Raw genomic sequence first — 16,736 nt, forward strand, 5'->3', positions numbered from 1 at the left:
GTCCCCTCAGCTCTTCCCTTACTCAGCAGGTGGGGATAAAGGCAATTGCGAAAGACTCTCCCTAAGACAGTCTGGGAAGAACTTCTGGTCACCACAAGCTCCAGGAAAGGATGGAAGTTTACACACGAACAAATCTCCTGCTTACGTATGAGAAGCGACTTGAACACAAACGCACGTGCGCGCGCACATACGAATCACAGATATGGGGTAAGGGAGACAGCCCCAGTCTACCTTGAGCTCTGTGCCCCAGAGGCCTGCCATCCTCTCAGACACTCAAGAGCCCCAGGCTATCAGTGAAACCCTGAGGAGCATGACTTCCTTTTGCATCAATCCTGGATGTGATTTAACCTTACAAAATGCTTCCTGAAATGGCAGTTGATCTTTAGTCCTGACTTCTGGCAGATTCTCTCTGGGCACCTGGCCCTTTTGCTCTTGACCTAGCTTTTCTTTTTAAGTTGTGGTAAAATACACATAACATAAAATTTACCATCTTAACCATTTCTAAGTGCACAGTTCAGTGGTAGCAAGTACATTCACACTATGGTACAATCACCACTATCATCCATCTCCAGAATTCTTTTTTCTAGCAAAACTGAAACTCTGTACCCATTAAACAGTAACTTCCCACTCTCTCCTTCCCCTAGCCCCCGGTAATCACCATTCCACTTTCTGTCTCTTATGAATTTGACTACCCTGGGTACCTCATATACATGTTTGTTCTTTTGTATGTTATTTCACTCAGCATAATGTTTTCAGCGTTCATCCATCTTGTAGCATGTGTCAGAATTTCCTTCTCTTTTTTTAAAATAATACATTACGGACATTCAAAGAATTTCCTTCCTTTTTAAGGCGAATTAATATTCCACTGTATGCATGTACCACATTTTGTTTAACCATTCACGGATGGACACTTGGATTGCTTCTGCCTCTCAGCTATTGTGAATGACATGCTAAGAACCTGGGTATGCAACCATCTGCTCGATTCCCTGCCTTCAGTTCTCTAATGGACCGGGCCTCTCACTTTCCCCACACCAGTTGAGATCCTGATCCCAGGCATGGAATTCTCTAGGCCAGTCCCTGGTCCCCTGGGCAGGGAAACAGAATCCCAGGCTGGACTCTCAGGTAGTGTCCACGGGAGATCCCCTGGAGTTGGAAGAGCCAGAGCTGAGCTGACAGGGGGCTCAAGAGCTTGTTTCTGACCCCTCTTATTGGGAGCGCAACAGAGACAACGTGGCAAGAAGCAAAGGAGAGTGGGACGTCCCCTCAGCCTCAGAGGAGGAGACACATACCACTGCAAGGGAGCAGGACAAGGGAGGCCTCTGTTCCCCTAAAGGGCAGGCATGCCGCAGAGGCGGCCTCTGGGGCTCCAAAGGGCATCGGGGGCTACGGGGGCAGAGGTTACGAAAAGGGAGACGGTGCCGAGACTGGTGCTATTCAGAAGACCTCGGTTAGAGGGCTCCATGGAGGGCAGGGGCGGAGGAGTCTGGAATGCTCTAATTTGACAGATGGTCCCAGCTCAGCCAACTCCTGAAGCAGAAGAGGCACAAAAGCAGAAACTCGAAGGGTTGGGGGTTCATAGTACATCCTGGGTCTATAGCCTTAGCCCTCAGGGCCATGTGCTTTCTTGCTCTGGGGAGAGCGGCCTACAGCTGGGGCAGAGGCTGGGTCTGACCACCTGGGAGTCCCTCTCATTGTCTGCCTAAGCAGCTTTCAACTGGTTACATATTTTTTGGTGCCAAAGTGTCTAGGTTCAGGTACCAGATGATGACAGTCTAGGGAGGACGCAGCCACTAGGAGGCAAATTAATTCTTTCTGTGGAACTCTGAACATCCAAAAGCATTATAAGGAGGAATTAAATACACCTGCTAAATGCCACAACCAAGGCACCAGCTTGAGGCTCTCATTTCCACCCAGACCAAACTCAGGGGCACTGTGGATGTCCTATCAGCCAAGGAAGGCTGTCAGCGAGGGGGACAGGTTCAGACTCTTCCCTTCGGTGCCTCCAACCCAAGGAGCACCTTGATTTGATGCGGATGTTCCTGGAACCCTCCCAAGCTAACCAGCGCTTTCAGGAAGGACTTGGGAGCAAGCTGTCCCCTCAGACCCAGAGACTGTCTCAGTCTGAACCCACTGTCCTGGACTGCTCTGGGATCCCAAGAGCAGTGAGGTCAGCCTGGCCGTGGCCACAGGGACTGAGATCTGAGGCCAGTTCAAGGTGCCGAGGAGCCTGTTGGTTCAGCTTTTTACTAATGCTGGAGCCTGAGCCAAAGATGGTCCTAGATGCCGCCACACCCTGGTGATGCAATGTCCCACCAGCATCTCCCCTACAGCTGGGCTCCAGGCAATAAGAGTCACGTATCACAGACTTGGGAGCTCAGCGCGCCAGTCTCCACCCTGCATCGCAGTACTGACCGGACTGAAGGAAGATTCCATCCACACTGAGATCCCACAGAAGATCAAAGGCTCCCAAAGACGTTTCTGGAGGCCAAGTCAGCAGCTAGGTGGAAAAAAAAACAAAAAACAAAAACAAAAAAACTGGTTAGCTGGGTCATTCCTAAAAAGCAATAGTAGCAACTTCTACGACTTCACATTAAATAAATCCCATGTAATGCTCATAAGTCCGTGTAGTTGAAGGGCACTGTCACTGTCGCCAATTGAAAGATGGAAAACCAGGCTCAAAGAGGTCAACTTCCCCAGAGTCACACAGCCCGTGAGCAGCAAAGCCAGCACCCAGGCCCGGACCCCCAGGTCTGCGTCACTTGAAACCTCCTACTCCGTCCACCTCCCGGCATGGGGGTCTTGGTCCCCTTGCCCCTCGCTCCCTGTGGTCACAGCCATGGCCCTCCAGGGCAGGGCCCAGTGTAAGGGACAGAAAGCCTGCACTGATCACAGGTGGCAGGACAATCACAGGTGGGCCCTTTCTGAGATCCATGAATCATTTCCAGGTCAGCGCCTTAACTCACTGTCATCTGAGACCACCAGCTTGGAAGGTCCTTCCAAGGTACCAAACACAGGTCCTCAAACAAGGGTGGGGTGGTCATTTCTGGGATCCTTATCTGAATGTTCCTGGAGCCTGATGGTCAGAAGCTGGGGTTTGGGAACATGCAGAGAGGCTGGCAAGGGAATGAGCAATGGGACAGCAGCAGCCCACAGATGCCATCTGGTCTAGGGGCACTCAGCAAGCTCCTGACCATGGCCGCTACGCTGTGCACGACATCGTTCCTCCCCAGTACCCAGGAAAGTCTGCCTTGTGGGCACTGTGGGCACATCTCCTTTCAGGACTGAGGCTCTTGTTCCCCTGGGGGCTGGGCACTGTTGCTGCCAGGGCCCTGAGCCCAGGGCCCTCTCTGAGCCTTGACCGTGGAGGGAGCACCTAGTCCGGGGTCACAGTGTCTGCGTCTGATAACTGGCCAAGGCTGGAGACCTCGCCCCAACTGGGTCAACTCTAAAGCATCACCGGGCTCCAGAGCTCAGCGGGACTGCCTAGGGCCTAACGCTCTCCCCCTCACAGGTGTGGTTCCCAAGCACGCCCCCCAGTAAGCCTGTGTGGACACCCTCTGCTTGGCATCTAGAACTCTGCCTTTCTCCTCCTGCCATAACCTCTTACATTATCTTGGCTGAGTGCTTGAGTCTCTCCCAATAAGAACATACGTTCATTGAGGGTGTACACCTCCTGCTGATGTCCTCCTCTCTCCCGGCAAGGCTGGCCCACATGAGGGCACAGTTCAGCCAGTGCCCATGCACACCCTATTAAAGCCCGTGGGAGGAGTGCACGGGACCGAGTCCCTGAGAGAACTCAGGCTGTCCTTTCCAAGAACGTCGAAGGAGCAGGGTCGGAGCAGTCTGCCTACCTCACCCCACCCCACCCTGGCTCAGTAGGGACCCCAGGTACAGGCGTGGCCCCTGCAGCCCTGAGGAACCAGATTTGGGAACAGGGTCTGGCCTTACTTGGCCATGGAGCCTGTGGGGAGATAGCAGCAGAGGCCAGTCCTGGGATGCCAACCCTTCCCCATCCCTGGGTCCAGCTCCTCCTGGGGCCCAGCACGCCCCCACCCCGGGACCTCAGGAACCACCCTCGCACCTGCAGAAGGAGCCCCCATGGGTTTTCTGCCTCCCACACCACAGCCCCCAGGAACTGCTCGAGGTTCTAAGTCCCCTGAGAACACTGCCCAGAAGGCCCCCCAAAGCCAGTACACCCCTTTCATGGATCTGGATTCAGCCATGGGGGGTGAGAGATTTTGTTTCTCCTTCTTGCAAAATGTGAACTGGAACTCTGCACTAACAGTGTGCCTTGCAGGACACCCAGGCCCAGAGCAGAGCTCTGCAGGGGCACAAGGACAAGGCAGCTCATGGGATGTCCTACTTCCCTCCACATGGGCCCATCAGGCCTGGCTCTGAGGCACAGAGCTGATGCTAAGAAACCCACCCATGGCAACACAGGAGTAGGTGGCAGGGCCAGAACTCACACCAAGTCTGTCTGTCTGTCTGACCTCAGGGCTGGGTCCTGAATTCCTCTCCCCTCCAGCCCCCTCCGAGCATGATGGAGACGGGGAAAGAAACAGGGGAGGGCTCGCCTGTGCCTCCCAGGATGGGGGTCTCTGAACCGGGAGGCAACCGACACACCCCCGGGAAGGCACTCCACGCCGTGTCAGGGTCACGCAGGGCCCCTCTGTGGGCGCCATCTCAGATGGGTCCTTTGTGGCTCCCAATGCTCGATTGTGTGTTCCGTCATACGCTGTGCAAGGAGCAGGGGCTGCAGCGGCCAGCACGGGGAATAATGGCCCCACTGTTCCCCGTTACTCACCCACTGCTCCTTCTGGGCCTTGGGTGGGGGACTGGGCATTGGCAAGGTTAGCAGCTACACAGCAGGGCCCCAGAAGCTGCATGTCGTCCTCCTCCGGGGTAGGAAAGAGCGAAGTGAAGGACCCAGAGCACGAGGGAGGGAGAGCTGGAGGGCTCTCTCTGGACGGCAGCCAGCCTGCCGAGGCCGGGCCATTCCTGGAATAATCCACCCCACATGATGGCTCTGATTTACAGCTGGGGTCCAGGCTCCAACTGGCAGGAATGGGACCAGCTGGAACTTGTGACCCGCCTGTCCCCAGACAGGGATGATTCCGGGTGGGGCCAAAGCCAGGACGGCATCCTCGTGCCTGGTATTCAGATCACAGTGGCTGGCTCCTGGGTTATCCCTGCTGGCTTCTCACTGCCTGTCTCTGTGCAAAGGTGTCAAGCCCTGGGCAAAATGTACATTCCCCTATGTCCCCTATGGCACAACGTTCTAGCAGCAACCAGGAGAGAAAAAATGGGACAGCCAGGGCAGCTGTTCCAGGCTTTCCCAGCCAACCTACAACTGTACACGGGAAGCACACGCTCAAACACCCAAGCACCCTCGGCTCCAAATCCATGAGGGCCCACCCTTCAGGCGCTGCAGGACTGCCGTGGGCCCTGAGCGGCCCTCCCGCTGCTTATGGGATAAGGGACCTATGACCGTTGGTGAAGAAATTAGCTTTGTCGCATAGGAAGCACTTGTTGAGGGACTTCGACCGATTCATTGAGAGGTTAGACAGTAAGTCCACTAGGTACACCAGGTCCCTCAGGAAAGCCACGTTGAGGGCACAGGCAGCACCCAGAGACACACACCTTCGAGGGAAGCAGAGGCTCCCAGTGCTCTTGCCACTCTGGGAGACCACAGGCGAACCCCCTGAACCTCCCTGACCTTGGCATTCTTAGTACTATGGTGGGGATTGGTGCCCAATCAGCTCTCCTCCCTCCTCCCAGCCTGAGCCCAGCCAAGCAGCACCTAAGGCAAGAAGAGGTGAAATGCCCACCCCTCGGCCTGTGGGCCTGCCAGGCCACCAGACTGCAGCGCTCCCGCCACCTAGTGGCAGGCCTGCGGTCCTCACCTGGAACAGCCACTGGAGCAGGGGCACTGGGCAGTCAGGCACATGCAGGTAGAGGGTGCTCAGGAGGCCGCTGTGCAGGAAGGAGAGCTGTTGGGCCGGCGGGGAGCTGGGGGCAGAGGACTGAGGTTAGGGGAGGCCTCTGTGCCAGCACACTTGTCCCGGTGACACCGCGGGAGGCTGTCACTACCCAGCTTCACTGGCTGTTGGGAAGCATATCTGTAACACTGGAGACAAATGTGCTTTTCGAGACCTCAATGCACGGATCTGTCAGAAGGAAAAGAACCCAGGCGAGCATCAGAATCACCTGCTCTTCTTGCATGTTGCATGAACACACCTCACAGCATTTAAAACACACGGCAGGTAGCTGGATGCAGTGGCTCACGCCTGTAATCCCAGCACTTTGGGAGGCAAAGGTGGGTGGATCATGAGGTCAGGAGTTCAAGACGAGCCTGGCCAATATGGTGAAACCCTGTCTCTACTAAAAATACAAAAATTAGCCAAGCATGGTGGCATGCACCTGTAATCCCAGCTACTCGGGAAGCTGAGGCAGGAAAATTGCTTGAACCTGGGAGGCAGAGGTTGCAGTCAGCTGAGATCGAGCCACTGCACTCCAGCCTGGACAACAGGGCAAAACTCCGTCTCAAACAAACAAAAAAAACATGGTAGGACAGTGCAGTCTGCCCTTTCCATTTGGCCACAGGGGAAGGTGGGATATTTGCCAGGGGTATGGAAAGGTGATGAGGCCAGTAGTGGGTGTCTTAGCCTCAGGTTCCTCCAGCTGCAAGGGGCAGACAGGATTACCCCTACGGGGCCAGCGTCTCAAGATCTGGTTACACAGGGTGTTTCTGCTCTGCCTTATGTTTTTCAGACACAAAGAGGACACCTGAGAAGACAGGAAAATAACAGAAAGGGGCCTGGGATGAAGACATTCTGGGAAGGAAATACCAAACAAGAGTTCCATAGAGGATTCTTCAGAAACCATGTGAGCCGCAAGTGTCCCAGATTCCAGGGATGGAGCCGTGCTCAGACCAGCCACGTGGCTGTGGCCGTGACCGTGTGCCCATTCATGCTACCCCCTCGGGCCTCTTTCTCCTAACAGGAGCTCTCAAAATCAGCGCTGGTGTGGAGACGAGCCCTGCCTTGGGGACCGCTGCCCTGGTAGATCACTTTGACCTACAAGATACCAAGTCTCTGCAAAATGAGTTGTTGCAATGTTTCATATGGTTGTAGGGCCTCTGGTAGAAGGTGCTTCAGAAGTCATTTTATAGGAGGTTGGCTGGACTTTGTCCCCGTTCCTGAGCTCCCGGTCATCCCCAGAGAGCCTGGGTTTGGGGTAGGATTCTCCTATGTCCTGTGCATTTTGTGACCACCATCTTTGCTTGCTCTCTCTAGACCACATCCCAAAGATAAGTAACATGGATTCCAGGAAATGAAAACGTAAGTTCACGTTTGTTTTTCTTTTTAACTGCCCAAATGCATGCAAAGAACATTTCAGAAAGTACTTAACATTGCCACCCTAGATAAAAGTTTTCCAGTTTTCAGTCAGCCCAACCTCCTCCTTCTGCTCCTCCTCCCTCTCCTTTAAAAAGGACATCATACTATAATCTGCCAGGAACAGAATGCTACAAAACAAAGATTATCCTCTGAGCCAAGCTGCTGTCTCTCTGAGAATGTCCAGGCAATTTACAAATTGCATGTTTTTTCTCTAAGTCATTTAAGTTCAGAGGAGAAAGCAGCTTTGTTCCTGTGGTTGTGAAGTTTACCGCCCTGAAATAGACCTTCGTTTGTACATACAAACACGTGTGCACCCCAGGACTGCTGGCATGCTCCACTCTATCAACGTGCCCAGTCACATGGAGACTTTCATGGACTGACCCCAACAAAACGCATGTGGTTCAAGAACATGCACAGCAGCCTGAACGCAGACAATACCCATGTAAACAATGTCTGGAGGACCTTGCAAATTGGCAGAACCCCGACAGCGGCCATGTGGTGAGGAGGCTGGCGCTTCAGGGACTCTAAGGAGACGCTGGCTCTGGCATTCTGCTGGAGGGGGCACCCCGCCAGTTTCTTAGTGGGAGAATTGATTGTACAAGGCCCTGTTGGCTCAGATCAACACATTTCTAACTGCTGCTCCAAGGGAGAGACCCCACAGTTGCAACATCTCCCATCTGCTACGTGGGCCTTGCAGTTTCTGCCAGAGAAATGACTGATTGGCCTCTGAGTTCATTGCTGCTGAGAAAATTTTGACTACGGGACCAGGAGCAAGAGAAAGCCAGAAAGGACATAGGCCTGCTCTGCCCTGGGATGACTGGCTTTCAAGGAATTCTGTGTTTAGGGTTAGAGGCAAGGACTCCCTTCTGCAGGCTGAATGCACGCTCGGCGGGAAGGGAGTGCTGCTTCGCCTTGGCTCAGCCAGGCCCTTCCACGTCCTTCAGGGTGCCACAGGGTGACCTCAAGCTTGGCTGCTGGGCAGGGAATGGGCCTCGTGTACAGACAACGCCCTGACTCTGGGGAAGGAAGCAGGGTCCCAACAGCAGCACCTGGGCTGGGAAGCCTGGAGGAAAAGGGAAAAAGGAAAGGGGGTGGGAGGCGTGTGTGGTGAAAGCTCAAACGCCTTGGGTGACGGAATTGGCTGTTGTCAGAGTCACGTCCCCACATCGAGAACACAGAGGCTGGGTCCAAGGGGATGCCTCTGTCCACGGCCAAGCCAATGCTGAGGTCAGAAGTTATCCTGAGAATGCTGGAGGACCCTGGAGGGAGAGACGGAGGGACAGAGCCTCCATCGGCAGCAGATGCCGCACGAGCCTGGCTGAGTGGGAAGCCCCCAGCTGTCAGCCCTGAGGATCCCATGAAGGGAGGTTCCCATCAGAGTCCTCAGCTGTGACTGGAGAGGAGGAGGGAGCAGTCAGAACACTGCTAATCCCCAGTCACAACAGCAATGACAGCGGGCAGGTGCCTGCCTCCACCCTCACCACCCACTGGAGCAGAAGCAAGCAAGGGGAGGACATCAGCTACAACTGGGAAACCCACAAAACCAGTGACAGCAAATGGGGGCAGCTGGGCTCAGCACCCGGGGCTTTCCGAGCAGAGCTCTGACCAGCTTCATCTTGGAGTTTCTGTTCCTCACCACGCCCAAGGGAAGATTCTTCCCGCCTCAACCTCATTTATTTTATGGGCAGCAGTCCCAGAGGGCAAGGTCTCTAAATGCCTCGAGAATCCCAAGTGATGGCCAAAGGATAAACAGCAAGTGTAGTTATTTATAAGTATCAGCTACTGGGCCTTTGCCAAATTACTCAAATCAGTCTGAATAAAATGCCTAAATACAACAGAAACCAATAGCAACCAAAGCTTTCACCTATGACCTTTTTCTTTCTTTCTTTCCTTTGTTTAAACATAAGAGAGGGCCGGGCACAGTGGCTCACGCCTGTAATCCCAGCACTTTAGGAGGCCGAGGCCGTTGGATCACCTGAAGTCGGGAGTTCGAGACCAGCCTGACCAACATGGAGAAACCCCGTCTCTACTAAAAATACAAAATTAGCTGGGCATGGTGGCACATGCCTATAATCCCAGCTACTAGGGAGGCTGAGGCAGAAGAATTGCTTGAACCTGGGAGGTGGAGGTCGTGGTGAGCCGAGATCGTGCCATTGCACTCCAGCCTGGGCAACAAGAGTGAAACTCCGCCTCAAAAAAATAAAATAAAATAAAATAAGAGAGACCAGATGCAGTGGCTCATGTCCATAATCTCAGAACTTTGGAAGGCCCAGGCAGGAGGATAGCTTGAGGCCAGGAGTTCGAAACCAGCCTGGGCAACAAAGTGAGACCCTGTCTCTAAAAAAATAAAAATTAGCCGAGCACGGTAGTGCACACCTGTGATCCCATCTACTCGGGAGGCTGAGGCAAGAGGACCTCTTGAGCCAGGACTTGGAGGCTGCGGTGAGCTGTAATCGTGCTACTGCACCCCTGCATGGGCAGCAGAACATGGGCCTGACTAAAATCAAGAAAAAAATGAAATAAAAATAAGCAAGTGTTGTCCGGGCATGGTGGCTCATGCCTGTAATCTCAGCACTTTGGGAGGCCGAGGTGGTGAGGGGGTGGATCACCTGAGGTCAGAAGTTCAAGACCAGCCTGGTCAATATGGTAAAATCCCATCTCTACTAAATACACAAAAATTAGCAGCGCAAGGCTGGGTGCGGTGGCTCACGCCTGTAATCCAGCACTTTGGGAGGCCAAGGCCGAAGGACCATGACCTCAGGAGTTTGAGACCATCCTGGCTAACACCGTGAAACCCCATCTCTACTAAAAAATACAAAAAAAAAATTAGCCAGGCGTGGTGGTGGGCGCCTGTAGTCCCAGCTACTCGGGAGGCTAAGGCAGGAGAATGGCGTGAACCCGGGAGGCGGAGCTTGCAGTAAGCCAAGATCACACCACTGCACTCCAGCCTGGGCGACACAGCAAGACTCTGTCTCAAAAAAAAAGAAAGAAAAAAAATTAGCCGTGCGTGGTGGCACATGCCTGTAATCCCAGCTACTCAGGAGGCTGAGGCATGAGAATCACTTGAACCTGAGGCAGAGGTTGCAGTAAGCCGAGATTGCACCATTGCGCTCCAGCCTGGGCAACAACAGCAAAACTTCGTTCCAAAAAAAATAAATAAGTGAGCATTACCACAGGCAGAAACTCAGGGATCCCGTAATGGCCCTGCTTGCTACCTCCGCTTGCTCTTTATTTTGGGGGGCAGATGCAGCCAGCTGGAAGGCTCAGCCCTCTCCACACTTCAGAACTGCTGGATTTATTGCACCTGGGCTTCAACCCTGGCCTCTTCCTCCAGGAAGAGAAGCTAGCGACAAACAAGAGGTGGGGCTGCCGGGCTTCCGGCAGAAGCTCAGCCTCATCCACCTCCTTGTTCCCTTGCCTGCTGGATATTCACGGAGGAACGCCCTGGCTCATGCATCAGGCTTCTGGAAAGCAGGCTGGTCCTCGCACCAATAGTGGCAGATGCAACCAGAGGACAAACAGGGACCCCAATATCCTTGCAAATACTGTGGGGGGCCTATGACTGACTGAGCAGGGCAGACAAACTCCACCCTTCCAACTTCCGACCGTGAGTGGGATGTGGGCTTTGGTCCTGACACTTTTCCATGACGGGAGCATTGGATTTCCTTTGGAATTACTGTCAAGGGAAGAAGAAAAAAGTTCAGCTCCTGCAATCAGCTGGTATCAGCTTCCGTCATAATGACATGACTCTGGTGGCAAGGGACTGACCCCAGGATGCACAGCTAGCTTGGTGATGGATGAGGGGGTCATCTGGACCACATGCACTCCCAAGGCAGGCTCCCCGGGAGGAGGGTTCTTACACATAAACCTGGATAGATGCAACAGGACAGCTGCTGGGACGCAGAGGCCAAGCTCACCCATGCAATCTGAAACAAACTGCTTAATTTGTGCTATTGCCTACTTTGTTCAGAGGGAAGATATCTTCCCCCTTTCACAGAAAGGTAAAGAGAAGTGAATCTATTTCAAGAGCTGATTTTTAAAACAATGGCATTGACTTCCCCCCTTCTAATGATAAAAATGATCTACGTTCATTGTAGAAAATTAGGAATATACAGGTGGTATAACCAGGAAAACGAAAACCTAGCTGTCAGCTCACAGCTCACATAGCATGAACTTTCTCCCAGCAAGTACTAACCAGGCCAGGCCCTGCTCAGCCTCTGAGATGAGAGAACATTCAGCATGTTCAGGGCAGCATGGCCACAGACCACAGTGGCAACTTTGTGTGTGGAATTGGACTGATGGCTTTTTATTTATTATTATTATTTTTTGAGACAGGGTCTCACTCTGTTGCCCAGGCTGGAGTGCACTGGCATGATCACAGCTCACTGCAGCCTCAACCTCCCTAGGCTCAAGCAATTGTCCCTCCTCAGCCGGCCGAGTAGCTGGGACCACGGGCGTGCTATCACCCATGGCTAATTTTTTTTTGCATTTTTTGGGGTAGAGATGGGGTTTCCCCATGTTGGCCAGGCCTGGTCTAAAACGCCTGAGCTCAAGCGATCCTCCCAAAGTGCTGGGATTACAGGTGTGAGCCGCTGTGCCCGGCTGACTGCTTAAGAGATCCTCTTGTCACCCGCCACCATGGCCACGTTTCTGGCTGAATATGGTAACGTTATTATTGAGCGACTGACTAGTCTGGCCTTGAAGTCCTTGGCACAAGCAGGAAATGAAAGATGACCCAGGGCTAAATGGTGACCTCCAGGAAGTGGCCTCGCCACTGCCCGGCAGAGGTCCCAGGACTGAGTCAGAGCCACACAGCACGCATTCCCTCCAGAAAGCCCAAAGCCAGTTCCTAAGGCTGCAGATCTCAGGTGCTGGCAGCACCCTCTCTACCGAGCCCCATTAGCACATCTGAGGGAGGAGGGTCTGAGCCCTCACTCCAGGGAAGCTGGGCAGCCACCTGGCTCCACTTGGCAGGCCTGCTCTGATCCCAGGTCACCGCTCCATGCACCATCTCATCTGTCCAACACTTCCTGCCTGCCATCCACTCTAGAACAGAAAACCTGCTGTCGGCACACACTGAAGCAGCCCAGGAAGACGTCTTCCTTTCTCTGCTGTCCACCTCAGTTCCTGCCCAGACATTCCTTGGCTCTCTCCTTTCTTCAGCTCTTTTCTTCTTTTCTTTTCACCATATCTCTCTTTATTAAATACCTTTCCAACATGGTGATGTGAACCCTTACATTCTTACACTCAGACCCAATGACCTCACACTGCAACTATGAACACATTTTAGACCTCCAGACAAATACTCCCCAATATTCCCCACCGTATTATTTATAATAAAGTTGGAAAAAACTTCTATGTTCAAAAAATGAGAAAAATGGTTAAATACGTTAGGGCATCAATGTAATTATTATTTCATTATTAACATTTTATCTAATTGCAATGTTCGGACGTTGTTCAGATTCTGATTTGAAGAATCCATAAAAAATATCGCCAGGCGCGGTGGCTCACACTTGTAATCCCAGCACGTTGGGAGGCCGAGGCGGGCAGATCACAAGGTCAGGAGATTGAGACCATCCCGGCTAACACGGTGAAACCCCGTCTCTACTAAAAATGGAAAAAATAGCTGGGCGTGGGCACCTGTAGTCCCACCTACTTGGGAGGCTGAGGCAGGAGAATGGCATGAACCCGGGAGGCGGAGCTTGCAGTGAGCCGAGAACATGCCACTGCACTCCAGCCTGGGCGACTGAGCGAGACTCCGTCTCAAAAAAAAAAAAAAATCTAAGAAAATTGAAGGCCAAGTGCAGTGGTTCACATCTGTAATCCCAGCACTTTGAGAGGCTGAGGCAGGAGAATCACTTGAGCCCTGGAGTTCGAGACCAGCCTGGGCAACATGGCGAGACTCCCATCTCTACAAAAAATACAAAAATTAGCCTAGAGCAGTGGCACACACCTGTAATCCCAGCCACTTAGCAGGCTGAGGTGGGAGGATCACCTCAGTCAGGGAGGCGGAGGTTGCAGTGAGCTGAGATGGCGCCACTGTACTCTAGCCTGAGCGACAGAGTGAGACTCCATCTCAAAACACTAAAAAAAAAAAAAGAAAAGAAAATTGAAATCTGAGCACTAACTAATACTAGCACTATTAAGAAATTACTATTTCTTCAGATATGATAGTAATATCGAAGTTATGTCTAAAAATAGACTCTTATGTTTTAGAGACACAAACTGAAGTAGTTGTAGATTAAATTTTCTGTGTCTGAGGATTTGCTTAAAAGTAATCCTGAGGTGGGCTGGGCGCGGTGGCTCACACCTGTAATCCCAGCACTTTGGGAGGCCGAGATGGGTGGGTCATGAGGTCAGGAGATCGAGACCATCCTGGCTAACATGGTGAAACCCTGTCTCTATAAAAATACAAAAAATTAGCCGGGCGTGGTGGCGGGTGCCTGTAGTCCCAGCTACTCGGGAGGCTAAGGCAGGAGAATGGCGTGAACCCGGTAGGCAGAGCTTGCAGTGAGCCGAGATTGCGCCACTGCACTCCAGCCTGGGCGACAAGTGAGACCCCGTCTCAAAAAAAAAAAGTAATCCTGAGGTGGGCGGGCACAATGGTTCATGCCTGTAATCCCAGCACTTTGGGAGGCTGAGGTGGGTGGATCACAAGATCAGGAGTTGCAAGACCAACCTGACCAACATGGTGAAACCCCGTCTCTACTGAAAATACAAAAATTAGACGGGCGTAGTGGCAGACACCTGTAATCTCAGCTACTCAGGAGGCTGAGGCATGAGAATTACTTGAACGCGGGAGGCGGAGGTTGCAGTGAGCGAGATTGCGCCACTGCACTCCAGCTTGGTAAACAGAGCGAGACTCCGTTTCAAAAAATAATAATAATCCTGAGGTAATGGCGTTGTGGGCAGAGGTTGAGAGGAAACAAGACTAGCTTTGAGTTGATCCTTGTTGAAAGTGAGTGACGGGAGTGTGGAGGAACGTTATATGGTTCTCTATACTTTAATATGTACTTGTTAACTTTCCACGATAAAAACTTCTAAAGGAAGCATATGAAAATGTTAAAAGTAACCTTGTATCATAAGACGGACTTGGAATTCATGAAATAAACATAAGCCCTGTAAAACTGGAGAAGAGAGCAAGACTCTGGCGTTCAAGTCCTAAGGTGGCCGAAGAGACCACAGAAGCAGCTCCACCTCTGTGTTCCTCACTGGGTAGGCGAGGACAGGCCCTTCTCCACGGCCCTGGCCTCCAGCCCCACAGGGCACCAGCCTGTGTGAGCACCCAGCAGACGCCGCTGCACTGAACCCTGCAGGCTTTCCTTCCTCTTCTTCTTGGATATATTAGCTCCTAATTCCAAATGTTGGATATGGTTGTGGTAAATCTTAAAAATTCTCTCAAAAAGCAATATAGTCAATGGTTATGTGATAATGATCATGAATTTACTCCCACAAAGAATAAGACAGCTGTTGTATTGTTAGGGTGTGTGCCTGCGGCTGGGGACAGGCTTTTTACTGTCAGCATCACACACTGAAGCCCCTCCAACAAGCAGGTGGAAGGGCCCATCACATGCCCTGGATGGCTCAGGAAGGAGCCAGTGCTGACAGAGACCCAGCCCCAAGGCACGCATGGTGAGTCTGCTGTTCTGTAACACTGGGGCGTAGGGGAGAAAAAAGTAACATGAACCTGTAAATGAAATGAACAACTGGCTATCTGCTATAATGTGGGAACGTTTTAATTATGTGCAACAAAATTAGTAAATGAAATACTGTAAGTAGACAACATCACCTATCTCTCTAAAAACTGACACATTCAAATTGGCCTGATCACCTCTTCAAATTTTCCCCTTTCAGGTGGCCCTTACCTCTGGACTCCAGGAGGGAGGGGTCCTGGACAGGCTGCGCCACCCCCTCACCCCTCCTCCCCACACTTACCTGAGGAACAGCCCTTCCAGGTGGCTGCGTGGCTTCAGGTGTGAGGAGTCCAGGATGCATGGCAGGGGGTGACGCCTGGGCAGAAACACAGTCTCACCTGGATGGACCGGTGGGATGGTCTGCAGGGACACTGAGTACTTTTCCACCAGCATCCTGGCAAGGGAGGGGACAGGAGGGCCGGCTATCAGCAGGTGCACCTTGGCCTGAGGCACGGCCATTGGCCCAGGGAAGGACAGAGGGGGCCAGGGGCTTCCTCCCTTGCAGTCCTTACGCAGACCAGGGGGACAGCGCCACCTGCTGATGGAAGAAGAGCTCACCTGGGCCTTCACTCTCCCATCAATAAGGCCCATCCCTTGCTCAGGGCACCAGTCCAGGAGCCAGAAGACCCAACCCCACCCACTGGCTCTAACAGGTCAGACTTTTCACTCACTGCACATCTACAATGCCAGGTACGGAAGGTGAGTCGGGAATGGACCACCCAGGAAGGGCATAAACAAACCATGGCAATCCCCTCTGGCGAGTGGACAGAGAGGCCTACAGGGTGGCTCCCTAAGGGCCCAGGAGGGGAGTGCTGGGTGTGGCCAGGGTCAGGGAGGGAGTCCTGGCAGGGGCAGGAAGGCTGGCAAGCAGGCGTGGGCAGAAGCAGGAGGTAGCAGGAGGGTCTCGAGCCCATATGAAGGAGCCCGGATTCTCCCTCAGGGCTGGCAGTCCTCAAGCTCCAGGGCTCTGAGAGCCACCCAGGCAGCTGCTGCAATGCAGATCCCGGGACCAGCCTGGCCCGGCACAGAAAGTCTGATTTAGTGGACAAAAGCTGGCCCCATGGACAGAGAAAGAACGAGGAGAAGGGATATGTTTCAACAGTATCAGAGAGTGGTGAAAACTTTCAGGACTTAATGACCCACTGAAATGAGGATGGGGAAAAGGGAGGCAGCGAAGATGTTTCCCAAGAATGAACTAAATCTACATAAAGAAGGACCGGCAACGTGGCTGAACCCAGTAAGTTCATGGGTGAAAACAGCAGCAGAGGCTGTGTGTGTCGGTGCACGCACACACAAGCCTACACACACGCATGGACACAGACGTGCTCAGACACATGCAATGCCCACTCCCAGCATACGACATATCCCACTACGATTGAGGGTCACCCCAGGGAGCAGAATCAGAGGGACGGGAGAGGAAAAGGCAACTTCCTCTTTACTTCATGTAAGTGTGTTCTCCTTGATTTTATAGCAATATAACACACATTTAATAACAGGAACAATAAAACAAAACAAGCTCTAGACACTGCCTCTCTTCCTCTCATCAAGAGACAGCCCATTCCCTGGTTCCCAGCCAGGCCCACTGCTTGAGACAGCAAACCCAGGGGCGGAACAGCCCAGAGGCCCCCTTAGGATCTGAACACGA

General features: G+C 52.7%; 1 protein-coding gene across 7 annotated transcripts in view; it reads right to left on the reverse strand.

The window, feature by feature from the left end:
• The window catches only part of FAM178B (family with sequence similarity 178 member B), a 115,650-nt gene that overhangs the window by 72,922 nt on the left and 25,992 nt on the right, over positions 1-16,736 (reverse strand). For 6 of the 7 annotated variants that reach the window (XR_001885535.1, XM_017871832.1, XM_017871831.1 and 3 more), the window contains exons 6-8: positions 15,333-15,485; positions 5,904-6,009; positions 2,413-2,497 (exon numbers count right to left, since the gene is read on the reverse strand). Coding sequence is in view for 6 of the 7 variants with exons in the window: in XM_017871832.1 (XP_017727321.1) it covers positions 2,413-2,497; positions 5,904-6,009; positions 15,333-15,485 (344 nt within the window). In the remaining variant the exon portion in view is untranslated. Of the gene's footprint in view, positions 1-2,412; positions 2,498-4,804; positions 4,895-5,903; positions 6,010-15,332; positions 15,486-16,736 lie in introns of those variants that run through there. The other variant, XM_017871835.1, reaches the window with a different exon arrangement.

The sequence above is a fragment of the Rhinopithecus bieti genome, unplaced genomic scaffold (assembly GCF_001698545.2).
Source record: "Rhinopithecus bieti isolate Rb0 unplaced genomic scaffold, ASM169854v2 scaffold_6935, whole genome shotgun sequence".
NCBI classification, from domain to species: Eukaryota; Metazoa; Chordata; class Mammalia; order Primates; family Cercopithecidae; genus Rhinopithecus; species Rhinopithecus bieti.